This window comes from Dreissena polymorpha, chromosome 15 (assembly GCF_020536995.1).
Source record: "Dreissena polymorpha isolate Duluth1 chromosome 15, UMN_Dpol_1.0, whole genome shotgun sequence".
Lineage (NCBI taxonomy): Eukaryota > Metazoa > Mollusca > Bivalvia > Myida > Dreissenidae > Dreissena > Dreissena polymorpha.
The window spans coordinates 59862072-59880080 of record NC_068369.1 but is presented as its reverse complement, the minus strand read 5'-3'; the positions used below and the strand labels follow the sequence as shown (position 1 = coordinate 59880080).

Genomic DNA, 18009 nt, shown 5'->3' with positions numbered 1-18009 from the left:
CTTTGCCTAACGATAATTGCGGACGCATGGGGTTTTCCGCTGGCTCTATGCATACTGTGACGTCTCTGTTATTCGAGAAATTATCCTTCATAAAGAATGCAATCAAAGAAGTTATATTTTTTTTTATAACAAATGCATTTAATGAAATTTCATTCTGATGACAAAAAAGCAAAAGTAAGTTCTTAAGCAGTTAAAGTCACTGCAGCGTTAATCGTTGTTACGTTCAATAGATCGATTCATGTGTGCAGATCTGTTAAATAGCATCACCGTTATACACGCTGGGTATGCGGATACTTTGATAACAGCTGGCACTTCCATACCAGATAACAAAAAAGTTTTAAAAGTTATATCATAAAGATTAGTTTTTTTAGACAAGGCGCATGGTTGAGTTTATAAATGGTGTATCCTTTTCTATTGCAAAGAAAAATATCATGGAAGAATTGTAGATTTTTCCCCCCAAAATAGAAAATTCGGTCGGAAAACAGCATAAACTAGAGGAACACTAAACTTTTCAACTAAATAAAACTACTTAGAAATATTGCAAGAAGTTGTTTGATATTCCAGCATGGAGAGTAATCCTTGTGCTTCAAATACTGAAATTTTGATAGTTTTCAATGAAATATAAACGAAGATGGAGCATGTTTTAATAGGTGGTATTCATGAAGTTGCGGATACTTTGATTTCCGATAACAGAGACTTTCAACAAATTGGGCACTCTGATAACCGAGTTTTATATTCTACCTGAAATGAATTTATGTATTTGTATTTATGTATATGAATTTGGCTATTCTTACCAAACATTTTGAAGTACGAATATAATTGCATTGTCAAGCCCGACACATTGGTAATCTTTGCATAACGTAAGTACATACACATGTAAAATATAACCAATGGCGTTGTTCGTTTTCAAAAATCTTATCACTATTAATTTATATGATAATACGTGCAAATTTTAAATAAGATTCAAATGTTTATATCTGTAGTAATATATTTCAAGTGACGACCGAAAATAATTGTCTAGATAATACATTTGTTTTTAAGTGGTAAATTGAGATTAAGAGAATTGAAATTACAACGGATCATGTGGATCAACACGACTGTGGTCATTTGAACTTATATTATAGCAAGACTCTAGATAAGGGGACCAAGGGGTCTTACAGCGGCCAATACACCTCATAAAATCCTTTGTCATTGGTGCTCATTAGAATCGCATCATGAAGACGATACTAATGCGTAGTCACAAACTTTAAAAGAGATTGGAAAACTCCCTTTATATTGAGCTCCACTAATAGGAAGCACTTCCCTTTACACTTCCCTTTCCCTTTTATTATCATATTCCAAAGGGATAAGAACATGTTTCGGTGATTCGTTTTTAATTTACGTCAGTACATACATTTTTATTTATTGCATGCTTTCTATAGTAGTATTCCACAGCGATTTCTGCATTACTGATTTACTAAATAGAGTGTTTTATATCTGGTAAAAAGTGTCGAGTTATCTGGAATCGAAGTGCCATTGTCTTTGAGATGATCGGTAAAAGAAGTGTCCATGAAAATTTGTCACCCGGCTCTTAAAACATATGAATTTCATCAAATACGTTATTCAACTAAAATGTAACATGATGTAACATAAATGGACATATTGATCTTTTATTTCAATTAGTTGGCACGTTCTTGATTGATTTCCAGTTATTTTTATTTTGTTGAAATACGTACTGATCATCGAATTTATGACGATTATCGCTGAAATTGTATCTCTTTTTATAATCCACTGTTTTGTTCACGACTTTCTTGCTCCGCAATACGAAAGTACTATACCATTAATCGACCAAACAATGTTACGTGTCTGAAAACCAAATGAACAGAACATAAATGCAAAAAAGCTGATGAACTCAACTCTCGCGCGTTGCTTTTGTTGTTATCTGGTATCGAAGTGCCATCTGTTATCAAAGTATCCGCATACCCGGCGTGGTTATAATAACGTACGTTTTATAGTTAATATTTGTATATTAAATGTTAAGAAAATACAATTTGGACCATTGTTATCTTTAACGTTTGCACTACTTAATTAATAGTATAAATGACTTTATACGGCAAAACCCATATTGCAATTCGTCTTGAAAACAAGCATTCATGAAAATTAAATAGAAAAAAAAGAATTATAGTTAACATCTTGAACATACATTACTTGTTTTCCATGTGTTACATGTGTTTCCATATGCACTGTCAGTCTAATACCGTGTTGGAATAACTGTTACTGAGATGGAAAAGCCTATCGCGTTATAATATCGATACACAAGCCATCGCTTCAGTCGACTTTGATATCTTTTCACAACCAAATTTATATGTATGTAATTATTCATAAATAATTTAAAGTAGTCATAGCATCTTAAAGGGGCCGTCCAACAGATTTTGGCATGTATTTAAGCCTGACATTAACTACTTTAAATGCTTTATATTGATAAATCTAAACATTTGAACTAAAAATCTCCAGTAAAAAATAAGAATACAATTTTTAAAAAGAAGAAAAAACGTTAACCTCCACAGGGCTCGAACCACTGACCCCTAGAGTCATGAAAGCTTGGAGTATAATGCCACCCGATTTAACCACTCGACCATCCACCCTTTTATCGAATGCGTAGGTATTTTTAGCTATATAAGCAATCCTCGTAGTTTCCCAAAATATCGATTCACGTCGAACGACGCTCTAATTTGTTGGACAGTCCCTTTAACCCAAACACAATTCAACGAATGGTTTCCTAACCAATGTTATACTTTGTTTTGCAAATAACTTCACTGAAAAACAAAGAACTTCATTAAGTTTGCTTTTTTCGTCGTTTCTGAAGTCGGCATAAAGACCATTTATTAATAGTTTGATACAGCAAAAGCGTTCCGCCGTACGATAAAGGCCTTCTGTATCTAATTACTAGTATGAATCTTTTTTTATATTGCGTTCTACAATTCATGCGTGAACAGTTCTATTTATATATACAGGTTAATATATAGAACAATAACAAAAAGCATATGGAAAACGCTCATGTGAATTATCAGAGGCAAGAATCTTCGTGTTGTTAAGAATCTAGAAATAATTTAAGTTCCATGGATTTGTGTTGACATGTAATTTTAATATAAAACTATACGGTTATTTGATTGCAACACATTTAGTGTTAATAATAATATTGAGCATTAAGAATGCAGTAGGCAGTTAAGCATAAATCGATATTTACATCGCGTTCTACTTTTCGTCGATAAGCAGTTATATTTAAATACAGGTAAATATATAGAATACTATCATAGTGCATTTAAAAAAACATCGTCCACTGGAAGAAACGGATTAACTAAAGGTACATGTTTATATATACTTTTATGTACATGATTTTTAACTAGAAATGCAAGCTATGCTACTCGTCTAGCTAAAGAAACTTCAGCGTACAGTTTATATATTGCGCCAGTCAAAAATCATAAAAAGCGACATTTAAAGTTATGGAAGGCAGAACTACTACTCGCCGCGCAGACGTTGACGTCCGAGCTAGCTAGGTTTCGGTAAGCTAGTTGCCTGACTGTGGCAATGGCTTGACTGAGTGATTTCATTCAAACTCACATGTTTTCTGTATATTAAAATGATCCCAAACGACAAGTTTGGTAATCCTAATTCAAACTCTGCCTGAATTGGTAAACGTTGAGCTGTATTTTTTATTGAATCGTTCCGATGTTTGTTATCAAACCACTCGGGCTACGCCCTCGTGGTTTAATTCCTACGCATCGGAACTCCATACCGTTGGTTATTACCGCAATAACCAACGGTTACCCGTCGATTATTTCTTAAATATTACACCTCAGAGATATTGGTCCTTCTATATCTATATGACCGGTTTCATTCTGTACAATGCGATAGAGAAAGATAGAGTATATTGATCGGCCACTTTTTAGCATAGGTGGTATATACCACATTTCGAAAATCCACATCGATCGGTTGCCCTTTATGAAGCCTTACCTGATCAAAAATCAGACGAAATATCTATTTAATTTAGTATATGGTCGTTCTTACATTTTTTTTGGGAAACGTTTTTCTAACGTTTATTTTCAAGAATATTGCTGACACCGTTTTTAGTGAATTTTTCTAAGACCGTTTTATGTCAAAAAATCTTCTTATAACCAAAAACAAATTTCGTTCGTAAAACAATTCTATCTGCACTATAAATCTCAATCTCCTACGCAGTGGCCTCCCTTATACTAGAAGTTACTGACCGGGCGAAGCAAGGGAAGTAACTGCTGTGAGGAGTTTCTATAAAAATCTGCATTCAGAAATCTGTATTCAGAACTCAATCTGTTGTGCACGTCTGCATCTAACGCTTACCACAAGTTTTACGACAAATTCTTGACGCAGACGAATAGGGTAGCGTCTATTTTCATTTGTGAAAACAATAGTTCGATACAGATCTGTCCGTGCTTAAATTTTGAAAGGCTTGGGTAATTATTTTTCATAAGCGTTTCAAACACTGATGTAAATGGAAAGATTATCTATTTAAATAGTCGGTAATTGTTTGAAATTATTGATTTGAGAAATTCGCGGATGGCGATATCGAACTACATTATACCACGTGACGCCATTCTTCCCTGTATCTTGCATCTATGCTTTTAACGCCATCGGCGCTCTCGTTTTTGTATTTGGACCGTTCGCGGTTACACACCACTAAATTTGAACCTTTTTACTGTAAAATGACGTCATTTTTTAACGAAATGACGTCATTATTCCTTCGAAATTCCTCAGTTTATCTCTTTAAACCATAAACAATCGTACAATACTGTAAAATAGTAAAGGGGAAACTCTTCGGTGTAATATAAGAAATAGTAAACTCCACTTCGGTCCCAATGGCATTATAGTGACCAGCCAGTCACTGGTCACTTTAATGCCATAGGGACCTCAGTGGGGTTTACTATTTCTTAAATATAACACAATACAAAGATCGATTAATGATGATAAAATAGCCATTAAGTCATAATGTATTTAATAAAAAAAAGTGTCTAAAAATATTTTTATGTATGTATATCAAAGCCTTATGCATCATTGCTTCTTAAGACGATGGCGACATCATTGCGCGCGGTACGTAAGGTGTACACAGGCCACAAGCAGCGAGAGGGAGGAGGTTTCATCGTGCGCCGCGCTCTAGGAGGGTCCGTGCCGTTATGTGACCCTTTCCTGATGCTTGACCACTTTGGTAAGTCCATCATATCACCATCATCACTATCATCACCATCATCATCATCACCATCATCATCGTCTTCATCGTCAATCATCATCTTGGTCGTCGACATAATCATCTTCATTATCATCATCGTTGTAGTCTGAGCATAGCACCTCGTACAATTGTTTATTGACGTTTACTAGCAAACTGGTCGGCGTTCACCTACATAAACAATTTGATCAGGAGAGATTAAACACGCGAAATCGAAATACACAATATTATTTGTTCACATGAATATAACTATTTCTTAACTAACGCGATCTTTACTATAACTTCTGCAAATGTATTGCGCTCTGTTATTACATCATGACACATACTCTTTCATAAGTTAATAATATTATTTACTTTTCGCATTGTGTATTTGGATCTAACATGATAACGTTCTTTTTGTAAAAAAATCTCGTTCCATATTCGAATTTCTTCCAGTAGCCTGACGCTGTGTGATCGTGATTAGAGTGGTTACAGTTTATTTATTCCAGGTCCTATCACGTACGCACCCGGGGAGGCCTTAGGGGCTCCTGACCACCCCCACAGGGGCTTCGAGACCGTCAGCTACGTGATCAGCGGCGAGATGTGTCATAAAGACTCACAAGGCAACACTGGTTCGTACAAAGACAAAGTTGAATCCCAGTTAAAATCATTCCCATGTTCTTCTGTTCCATGTTAAATTTGATTATAGCAAATAAATAAGTACTTAGTGCCAAGTAGCATGTCAGATATGTTATCATTTATGTTCGTACATATAAAAAATGGATCATCCTTATTTTACAAATCTACATTTTTTTCAAATGTTCGTTTTGTTGTCATATCAATAAATTATTACATTTTATGCATGATCGTGTCTATAAAAATGTTATGTGTCTTCAAATGCGATAAAAAACGAGACAAACTATTGTTTTAAACATTTCCCTGCACAGTTCTATGCTGTCATAAGAAACATTCATTCTAGATGTTTACGCATATCCTATCTATCAAAAACATGTGAACACCACAGGAAACCTGGGTCCCGGCTGGGTGCAATGGATGACAGCCGGAAGTGGTGTCGTGCACGCGGAGATGCCGTCAGAGAATACCCGGAAACACGGAGGCACAGTGGAGGGCTTTCAGCTCTGGGTCAACCTGCTGGCCAAAGTCAGTTTTATTTACTGTGTTATATTTGGTATCATTTTAAACCTATTTATTTTATCTTTATTGCATCGAAAGCCACTGCATACAAAGCCGCTAGCAGGTCCGTTTTCAGGATTTATTTAGTATATGGTATCTTAAGGAGTTGTTGAGAACGCTCAGAGTACGCGTTGAACACGTGACATCCAGATCGCTAGGCGGACACCATATTCATAAAGCCAAATGGTACATAACTTAAACAATTTGACTGGTCTATTCAAGGGGCCTTTTCACAGATTTTGGCATGTATTGAAGCTTGTCATTAAATGTGTTATATTGCTAAATTTAAACGTTGGGCATACACATTTTTTTTAAGGATACAAAAGTAACCCTAAACTGGAATGGAACCACTGACCCCTGGAGTCCTGGACCGCTTGACCATCCGTGCTCATGCTTGTAGTGGATGTATTTTTTACTTATATAATCATACCTCGTAGTTTCCCAAAATTTAACGACATCCACGGAACTTTCCAAATTATTCAATTGTTTCGCGTTGCAACGCTTTATAATTTTCAGGCTTTCAAATCGTCAAAAGATGCATTTAATGGATATTTTAGAGCATGGTAAATGTTCAGTATTACTATTTTCTCAAAAATATCTAAACTAAAACGAAAATTTGCGAATCTGAAATAACTTTTTTTAAATTGTGTCAATATACTAAAACGTAAAAAGGCCCCTTTAATATGACACGGACGTGGCATTGTCAATATTCTGTCTACGTTTATTTGTATGTTTTCTTTTGTTCCCCACGTACCTATAAGTGTTACGGCGAAGACATTTTTTTTCAAACGCATCGTCATAACATTAACGTCTCAGCAATATTTTCAACGCTGGATACATTAATACATTTTCTTGGATGACATTTGTAACTTAAAGTTCCAGTCATAAGTAGCCTGTATATTCAGACGGTTATTATACCAGTGCTTTATGCACTGTAATTAAAAAATGTTACTTCCAGAAATGTTATTCACGACGCCATCCTTTCCAGGATAAGATGATCCCCCCTCGCTACCAGGACACGCCCCCTGACAAGATACCCGTTGCCATGACGACAGACAAACGCGTTGTTGTGAAAGTCATTGCCGGCGAGTCGCTTGGTAAGACCACGTAATAATATGGTCAGTTTCATCGAGATACATAACAATTTACGTCTCGGCTAACCGTTTGCGTCTAATTGAAAATCGAAAGACTTATTTTCGAAACATTAACACTACTGGCTAAAACTTTGTTGTTTACTCGTTATATTTCACATGTACATTATTTCAATATGATATTTATGAAAATATCTGTGTAAAACTACAAATTTGTGTCGTTAATTAAACTTGTGGTACGATCTTCGAAACGACAATTTGCATTTTTTTTGGAAATTGCGCATGATATTGAAGGAACGAACAACAAAACGAACAACAAATTAAATTTATTATGTTAGAAATCAATCATGACTAATGTATAATGCCATTAGATGGCCTTCAATTCGTTGCGAATAAACAGCAAATTTTATGCATTAACGATTTGTTGTCGTTGTTGTTGCTGCTACTGCTGCTACTGGTGCTACTGCTGCTATTGAAATAGTTATCATGATTATTTTCGAACAAAAATGCCATGTGAGAGTACCGGGGTATTGTGTATTAACGGTAATACATTTTTATTATTTTTGACAAATGATTATATAAAAAAATACCCCGCTGTTTTCTTCATCTTATTTCAGGGACCCGCGCAAGCATCTCCACGCGCACCCCTATCATGTACCTCGACATTCTGTTGACTCCGGGGTCGGAGTTTACACAGCACGTGCCGGAAAGATATGACGGATTCATTTATGTTCGGGGTGGGAAAGGTCGGTAAAAGAGTACAATACTTTCTGGGATAAAATGTTAAATACGGCCTGTATCTGTACGACCCAAATGTAGAGCACAAATACAAGCTTTTGGGGTGGTGATGGACATGGATCGGCAAACGTTCACAGGGCATATGTACGGATGGACATATGTTCGCCTGACTTAAAGTAGAGCCTGACTTAATTTAGACTCGGTTACACAAGTAAGAGAGGGCATATGTTCGACTGACTCAAATTAGACTTGAGACACACGAACGGGTGGGCATATGTTCGCCTGGCTTAAATTATAGCCCGACTTAATTTAGACTTGGTTACACAAGTAAGAGAATGCATACGTTTGCCTTACTTAAATTGGGAGTCGGACTTAATTCAGACTTCGTTACACAAGTACGAGAGGGCATATGTTCGTCTTACTTTAATTAGACTTGGAAACACACGAACAGAAGGACATATGTTCGCCTGACTTGAATTAGAGCTAGACTTAACTTAGACTTGGTTACACAAGTACGGGAAAGCATATGTTCCCCTTACTTAAATTAGACTTGGTTACACACGTACGGGAGGACATATGTTCATTTGACTTAAATTAGAGCCCGACTTAATTTAGACCTGGTTTTACAAGAACGGGGCATATGTTCGTCTTACTTAATTTAGACTTGGTGACACACGTGCGAAAGGGCATATGTTTGCTCAACTTTAATTAGACTTGGTTACACAAGTACGGGGAGGACATATCTTCGCCTGATTTAAATGAGACTTGGTGACACACGTTCGGGATGACATATGTTCGCCTTACTTATATTAGACTTGGTGACACACCTCAGGGAGGAGATATGTTTGTCTGAATTTATTTGACCTACTGCCTTACATGAGAATGGATGACGAGCTTCCGGGAGGGCATTTGTCTACCTGCCTTAAATTTGTCTGGATGGTAAACGACTGTTTCGCTCATTCCTAACGATATGCCTAAATTGCCACTCAAACGACGATGCTATTTTGTTTATGCATTTGTTCCTTAAGTACCGATATGTTTTTGTATTGACATATCTCGAAATGTATCATATTAGTATAGTTTAAAACAATGACATAGTAGATATTTAATTTTGTTTATTTGATCGCTCTTTTGTACTATAGTTCATACAATTTGTTCGGCCATGTCATAAAAGCAGAAATTGATATTAAGTGGCAGTATTGCTTTGGTTTTGTATTGTGGCAACACAGCTTATGATCATGCGCCATATATCATTATTTCCGTTTACAGCTACCATTGGGAAAGTTGATATAGAATTTGGACAGACTGCAATATTGGCACAAGGCACAGACGTCAAGATTGAAAACCATCAAAAGGAGGGTAAGGTTTACAGCACACGGAAACATGTCATCCAAATAACCCAGTTTCGAAGCAATTGGTATACGAATCAGACAAAGATATTCAATGTGCATTTTTTGTTGTTTTTGTTAAATGCTGACCTCAGAAAACGAATGCAGTATATTCGATACGATATTTAACTGGGAGTGTTGCAGATTATACAGTAACGTTATGCAAAAGAAGATGCTTACAGTCTGTTTGCTTGATGTTAAGGTATTCGTTCATATTGGCATAAGGCAATATCGACTAATGTTAATTATTTCAGGAACCTACCAAAGAATATTGTTTATGAAGCGCACAACGGCTGCTTTGTGATGTACTACGATTTAAGTGGTTCGCCACCTTCAATGCCTTCTTCTTGCCCGTGCATTTTATCAATGAGGACAAACGTCCGAAAGTCATACGTCAATATATGTTTCCGGTTACAGAGTGCCGGCTGCTGCTGATCGCGGGGGAGCCGCTGCGGGAACCCGTGGTGCAACATGGCCCCTTTGTGATGAACACAGAACAGCAGATTACACAGGTATACAACACGGCCCTTTTGCGATGAACTCAGAGCAGTTGATTACACAGGTATACATTAATGCCTTTTTGAAATGAACACAGAGTAGCAGATTACACAGGTATGGAACACGGCCCATTTGTGACATACACAGAGAAGTTGATTACACAGGTATGGAACACGGCCCATTTGTGACATACACAGAGAAGTTGATTACACAGGTATGGAACACGGCCTTTTCGTGATGAACAAAGAGCAGCTGATTGAACAGGTATAAAAACTCGACCTCTTTGTGATGTAAAAAAGCAGCAGATTACTCAGGTAGGAAACACGGCCCTTTTATGATGAACACAGAACAACAAAATACACAGGTATGTAACAAAGCTCTTTGATGATGAACACATAGCAACAGATAAATCGGGTATGCAACACGCCTCTTTTGTTGTATACACAGAGCAGAGCAACAGATACCACAGGTTTGCAACACCGCACTAATGTAACAAACACGGATCAGCAGATTACACAGGTATGCAACAAAGCCCATATGTTAAGAACATGAAGCAGAAGATTAAACAGGTTTGCAACACGGCCCTTTTGGGACATACATAGAGCAGCGGATTACACAGGTTTGTAACACGGTCTTATTGTTATGAACATGGAGCAGCAGATTAAGCAGGTTTGCAACACGGCCCTTTTGGGACATACATAGAGCAGCGGATTACACAGGTTTGTAACACGGTCTTATTGTTATGAACATGAAGCAGAAGATTACACAGGTATGCAACACGGCTGTTTTGTGATAAGCACAGAGCAGTAGATAACTCAGGTATACAACACTGCTTTTTTGTGATGAACAGGGAGCAGCAGAATGCACAGGTATGCAACACGGCCCTTTTGTAGTAAACCAAGAGCAGTAGATACCTCAGGTATACAACACGGCCCTTTTGCAATGAACAAAGAGCAGCAGATTACATAGGTATGCAACACGGCCCTCTTGTGATGAACACAGAGCAGCAGATTACACAGGTATGCAACATAAAGCTTTTGTTATGAACAGAGAGTACACAGATATGCAACACAGCTCTTTTGGGATGAACACATTAGCAGCTTACACAGGTGTGCAACTTGGCCCTTTTGTGAAGAATACAAAACTGTTGATTACACAATCATGTATGCAACACGACCCTTTTGTGATAAAGCAGATTACACAGGACCCGCCTCGTTGCTGATTGTTTTCGTGTTACAGGATGTTAACGTTCAATGGTTTGCATAATGTTTTCGTGTTACAGGATGTTAACGTTCAATGGTTTGCATAATGTTTTCGTGTTACAGGATGTTAACGTTCAATGGTTTGCATAATGTTTTCGTGTTACAGGATGTTAACGTTCAATGGTTTGCATAATAAGCCCGCTTTTCCAAGTTATTATACAAGTGTTCATGTTTATGAAGGCATTATTTTCTGAGTACATTATAGATAATATTTATATAAATGTCTGATTTATATAACATAAGTGTCGATACAATTTAGACTAACTGTAGTGAGAATTTAATTGTAGTTTGCTTAAAAATACCGAATGCATGGCCGCGAAGTTCTTTTCTTAAAATATATGTGTAAGCATTACATCTCATTTACTTTAAGTCTTCAGGTGTTATGTGATACAAAGACCTATAGATAACGGTCTTTGTGTGATAGAAACCTAAACTTTTAAATAATGAGCAAAAAAACCAACAACAAAAAAAGAAGTTTTTTTAATTGTCTTGATATTTAATATATTACGCTATTACGAAGATAATGCAATTCAAAGTACGAGTATTTTAAATCTCGGTAAACGATGTATAAGTTGGTCATAAAACCGGTGCAAAATTGGTTTCGAGTATTTTCCAAGAATCACATGCTCCTGTTTTCTCGGGAATATTCTTTATTAGCAATCAAAAGGTTATGAGTTCAGCAGATTACCAGCGGAAGTGTGATTTATGTACAATATCAACCGCCCTACAGGGGGTCACTATATAAAATCATGCGAATCTAGTGAAATAAAAATGGTACTTTTACAAACATGCTTCTATTTATATAAACTTATCAGTTGATAATGGTACTCTTAAAACGATGGTGTGTAAGCACTGTTGGTATTGTAATGCCATGTGTTTCATTATATATGGGCCTCGCTCAAGGACAACCATGCTTAATGCAAGTGCGTAAAGTGTAATCCAAGATTAGCCTGTGTTGTCTGCACAGGCTGATTACGAACGACACTTTCCGCATTGACACGTTTTTATTCTAGAAGAATCTTCCTTTAAACAATAAACGCACATGCATTAAGCCCGGCTTTCACAGAGAGAGGCTTGTTTACTATGTTTCCACCATGTTAGAAGGCGTCTTTCCATTGCCCTGTGGGTGCTTAGTGTCGTTTAAGCGCACAGAGTTATGTTGACCATACGGTTTTCTTTCCGGTCAATTATCCATATTCAACCGTCTTCACCAGGCTATCGAGGATTACCGGAAGGGGAAGCTGGGTGAGATTCCGGGGGCTGATGAGAGACGCCGGGAGACGGAAGCAGCCAAGCGAACACAGAAGAGCACCGGAACATGGGATCGCAGCTAACTGCATAATAGTTCACTTTAGTGTTGATTTTCTACTACAGGCGTAAAGATCGAAGCAAAAATAAATCTTAAGTGAAGTGATTGTATTTAGAATGTTTTGTCTTTGACGTTACATTAACCAGATAAAATACTGTATATCTTTTGGTGTACTATTTATGTGTAATTACGGTTTAATTTTTAATATGATGTATACCATTTAATTGTTTTGAATATTTTCACGAGTCATGTTTTCTATTAGTTATCACAATAATTTTTGTAAAGATATGCTTTTTGCATGAAATGTTTTAAAGAGGCACGAGATAGAAAATCCAGGCACAAATCTCACTGTTTTAATGAAAATACCGTACGTATATTAACTGTAGTAGTTATTGACCACAATCAAGTAATTTGTTCGCAAACTTTCTTTGAAACTAGCATGATCAGAAAATGTGCTAGGTAGTCAGTATTATTGACCTGTATATTTATGTTGTGTTATTTCCTTTAATAATTTTGATTAATTTCTGTGTCAATGCCATCAATTGGCCGCAAGTTGGGCGCCAATATTGCCGACTGGTAATATGTGGGTTCTATCGTGGTGCATGTATAAATAAACTCGCATCGACAACTGTAACACATGTATTTGTTATAATAAATATTACAAATATGCGAAGGTGTTATATCTTTGAAAGAAAAGTATTTAATCTCCTTACGTAACTAACGATAGAAATAATAACTCAAATATAGTCCTTAATTAAATAATACAATAAATAAAAATAATAAACCAACAAAATATTGCGTAATCTGACAGTGTGTAATTCAAACAAAGCAAACAATACAATAGACGATTAATACAACAAATCATAATTCAATTAATAAAACATAATTCATGTAACAACTTTACTTATAATAATTAAAAGAAAATAGGCAAATTTGGTATATCTCTGACAGTAATTTAAATAACTACAGATTTTTATTATTCGTATATTCATATAAATTCATAACTTTTGATAAAAAAAACCGGCCGGTAGTTTCTTCCCGGTAAGAACGAACTTAAACATAGTTTTGCACTTGCGTTGACGTAGCTACGAATGATTGTCTATGTCCTTGTGACTTGCTTATCTTTATGACATGTTTATATCTTGTCAGTCGCCATTTTCCCTCCAGTTTGTGGTGGATTTTTTTGAAAACATGTCTATAAAATGGTACGGAAAAGGCGCCACTCTGTGTTGGCGACAGCCTTTAATCAAATCATTCCGCTTATAATTTGTTTCCTGGTTAACTGCTACAAGTTTTCGTTTCGGTCGTTTTGGACATAAAGCTTTTGTTGTTTAGAAGCACGCTGGTAATGCGGATACTTCGATAACCGAAGGCACTTCGATAACAAAGAAAAAGAAAGCCAATCGTGAGAGCTAATTTCCTCGTCTGATTTTTTAAAGTAATATCCTAAAGATAAGTGTTTACGACAAAGTGCATGGTCTAGTTGATAAATGGTGTATCCTTTTCTATTGAGAAGAAAAAAATCAAAGAAGAATGGTAGATCTTTGTCCAAAAATAGAAAATTCGGTCGGAAAACAGCATGAACTGGATGAACAGTAAACATTTCAACAAAATAAAACTACTTTGAAGAACTGCAAGAAATTGTCTAATATTTCAGCGTGTAGAGTAATAAATGTGCTTCAAATACTGAATGTTGATAGTATTCCATGAAATATGAACGAAGATAGAGTATATTTTAATAGCTAGTATGCATGAAGTTGCAGACACTTTGATTCCCGATAAAGGACACTTCGGATAACAGAGACTTGCAAAAAATGTGCACTCTGATTACCCAGTACCAAGTACGAATCAATGTGCATAATTAAGCGCAACACATTGGAAATCAATGCATAATTTAATTACAAACACGCGTAAAATATAACCAATGTCGTTGTTTAAATAATCCCATTACTTTTAATTTATACCATTACTATTATTATTGCCGTTTTTTAAGAAGGTTAAAATACTTATTTCTGTACAATATATTTCAAGTGACGACCGGAAATTGTCTACACCATGAATTTGTTTATAGTGATAACTTGATATTCAGAGAGATGAAACTACAACGGATCATGTGGATCAACACGATCGTGTTTAATGTTACTTATAGCATGTCTCTAATTAATGGGAGCGAAGGGGTCTTTAAGTGGCAAATACACCTTTGTTCTTCATAAAATCTTATTTCGTTGGTGCTCATTAGAATCGCTTCATCAAGACGATACTAATGCATAGCCACACCATGAATAAGAGAATTGAAAACTCTCTTTTTCTTGAGCTCTGCTTATAGGGTGCGCTTACTTTTACGCAACTTTAAAGTTAGCAAGAAGTGGGATTCACCTGACCCTCAATCATTTTTAGATGGTCGCTTAGCGACCGTCTTAGGTGGTTTGTCTAAAATTCAGGTCGATACGCCTTAGCTACTAGGAGCCCAATACCCGCTTACTACGCGTATCCGCGCGAGAAAGAGTTGTATAATTTATGCAAGAGGTTTGAGTTCTCCAATTATATTCATTCACAAATGGAAACATGATATTAATATCGTGTTTACTGCAATAGCTTCGAACGGTGCTTTTATAGAAACGAATCAATAAACAATGATCGTATTGTACGTGTCGCGGAGGAGATTGTTTATGAATGTATAATATAGTCCACTTTCTGCAGCGTTCTCATGACGTTGTATTTTTGCTCAGTACATTCATATTATGAGGCCTGTCGATAAACAAAGGAAAGTCCACAGGCGATAACAACGCAATAGGTTACGCTCTCACATACACCTCAATGACGTAGTACAGGTAATTCGTAAATTGAGGCTATTAATAGATTCGGGAAAAGGTTAACGCTTATTTATATTCTCAATTTATAAAACGTTGAACATAAGTTCAACAATAACTTCAGCGATACGATAGACAAAAACAAAAAAAATGTTTCATAATCGCTAAACCCGAATATAACAAACAATTTATAATAATAATACGAATAACCTGTTTCGTAACCTCGTTCATGCTACTACAGCGGGTATTTCTGGAGGTCACATAACCCCAAACCGGAACTCCTGTTTTTAGGGTTACATGCAGTCAGTTTGATACTTAGCACACATTGTTCAGTGCATGCTGCATAGGATTTGTAAAATACATTGCAAATGGAATGTTTTTGTATCAATTTGAAGGTATATTTGTAAGCAATAAGAAAAAAAGCCACTTTTGTGCTCTACTTTTTCTGTTGATGGTTCCCGGCTTTGAAAGTAGGTCATACTATTTTAGCCCAAAATGGTCGCCTGCACAGCTGTCAAAACCGGTTTGCCTATTCTAAGGTGAATATTTTGAGTTACAACGTATAGAATTTAATGACATCCATTTTTTCAAAAGATTATGCATTTATCTTTCCAATGATGTATGATGATATAGTGGGTCATTGCTTAATCATGGTAAAAATTAATATCGAACTTCAACTATTTGATATGTAATATAGAAGGAAATTAATTGCGCATGCGTAACCTTTAAGCACATCCGACCAAGTTAGTCGTCTGCCAGAATTTTGACATTTGACCATCAAAAACTCTCTGTATTGCAAATCATAACTGCCAGATGTCATTTTGACCCACATTAGGGCTGTTTGCAATTGGGCTGTTGCACTTGGGGTCATAAGGGGGGGGGGGGGGGTAAATGCTGGAAAATCACACCGAAACCTGTTCCGGAGACATATTCTAAGACTAATTAAACACTCGGTATTGTTTTTCAGTGTCATTTTGACATTAATTTGCATCAATCTCAATAATGAACCTAATGCATGTCTTTATTTCATCTGTATTTATTATTATATTTGTTGACTTTTTGAGCCTTTTACTGTTAAAAATGCCCGCCAATTTTGGACCGACACTTCTATCTGCATTCACCTTCAAACCCGTCAGGCAGATCTACTCAGAATAACACTACTTTGCCTTATTTTACCTGTTTGGATATCTTGCTGAGTTCAAGTAAAATCAAGTATTCAGCTGAAAGCACAAAAATGATAATAATATTATGCTTTCTTTCCTGGAAGAATGTTGTTGTGATAGACCTTGCGCGAAAAACACCAGGGAATCTGTATTTAAGTGACCTCAATATTATGCGTAAACCTAAGTGTGCATTTGTAGGCGGTGTCGAAATGGGTCTATAGCTCTGCCTGAACTGTCGTTCAATTGGTTTACAAGTCCGGTTGAAGTGACAGGCTATCAAAAACTGTACAGCATGACTGATTCGGAGACGGCCCTCAACACTCGCCCAGTCGTGTCGAGAGGATCGGTGTCTTTGCAGGTTAGTACGCCGTTATTTTCAATTAAATCTATTGTAAAATGATTTCTTTGATATCCTGGTACACTTTTGTCACCAAAATTAGGTAAATTGGGTGTTTTACATTGACTGCAGCTCTGAAACCACATTTTGTGGCGATAACTTTGCCGGTGTGCCCGACAATGTGATGCCGGCGTGGTGAATTAACCATTTTCAGCAAATAAAGCAACAAAGACTATTGAAAGCTTACTCTTATTGTATCTAACTTACATTAGTTGGCACCGTAATGGGTAAATGTGCACAAAAAACCTTTTTGTTTTTTTCAGATTACACGGAATTGAGCACCCGGGCCAGACTGACACTTTCCGGAGCCTGTCCGAGACGGAACTCGAGCCGAGGAATCATAGGTCCAGGTGTGACAAAAGACTTAAAGCTCATGTCTGAGGATGACTTTTTTAGTCAGGAAGTCAAGTGTGTTGTTTTTCCATGCAAGCAAGTCCTTTTGTTGGGTCAAATGACATCAGAATTGCTGCTTCTACATGGATTTTACCTAAAATGTGCAAAAAAAAAATTGTTCGAATCCAGTTCAAAACCTGCTTTGTTGAACAAATATTGCCATTGATGATTTTTTTCACTTATTAAGTCATATGTTATATCAGCTTTGACTATTAGAATTGAAAGTTATGCCTTGTATGGAGTCTAAGTGCTGCATGTATGATGTAACCAAGTTTGGCTTTTCTACCTTAATTCTTTACGCGAAACGCTGTTACGCATGGCGCTTTCAACGGCAACTTTTATGAATTAATCTGTGTGTCATTGTACCGGAACTTTGTGATCTTTCTCAAAACAGATTATACCTGTGGGAAAAGTGCCTTTAATTTAAATTTGAAGGGGTTGGGTTCTCTTAAAGGTCACATAACCCCAAACCGGAACTCCTGTTTTTAGGGTTACATGCAGTCAGTTTGATACTTAGCACACATTGTTCAGTGCATGCTGCATAGGATTTG

The 18009-nt window shown here is 36.5% G+C and overlaps 1 protein-coding gene across 3 annotated transcripts; it reads left to right on the top strand.

The window, feature by feature from the left end:
* Positions 1–2959: 2959 nt before the first annotated feature.
* LOC127860373 (pirin-like) lies at positions 2960–13364 on the top strand. 3 transcript variants are annotated; one of them, XM_052398409.1, is made up of 9 exons: positions 2960–3052; positions 5080–5218; positions 5725–5847; positions 6240–6376; positions 7398–7506; positions 8118–8246; positions 9508–9597; positions 10044–10138; positions 12601–13364. In XM_052398409.1, the coding sequence occupies exons 2-9, from the start codon at positions 5083–5085 to the stop codon at positions 12718–12720; spliced, it is 939 nt and encodes a 312-aa protein (XP_052254369.1). In that variant the 5' UTR covers positions 2960–3052; positions 5080–5082; the 3' UTR covers positions 12721–13364. The 3 variants fall into 3 exon arrangements, with proteins under 3 accessions (XP_052254369.1, XP_052254368.1, XP_052254367.1); XM_052398408.1 differs by lacking the exon at positions 2960–3052 and adding an exon at positions 3059–3271; XM_052398407.1 differs by lacking the exon at positions 2960–3052 and adding an exon at positions 3059–3343.
* The last annotated feature ends 4645 nt before the right edge of the window (positions 13365–18009 follow it).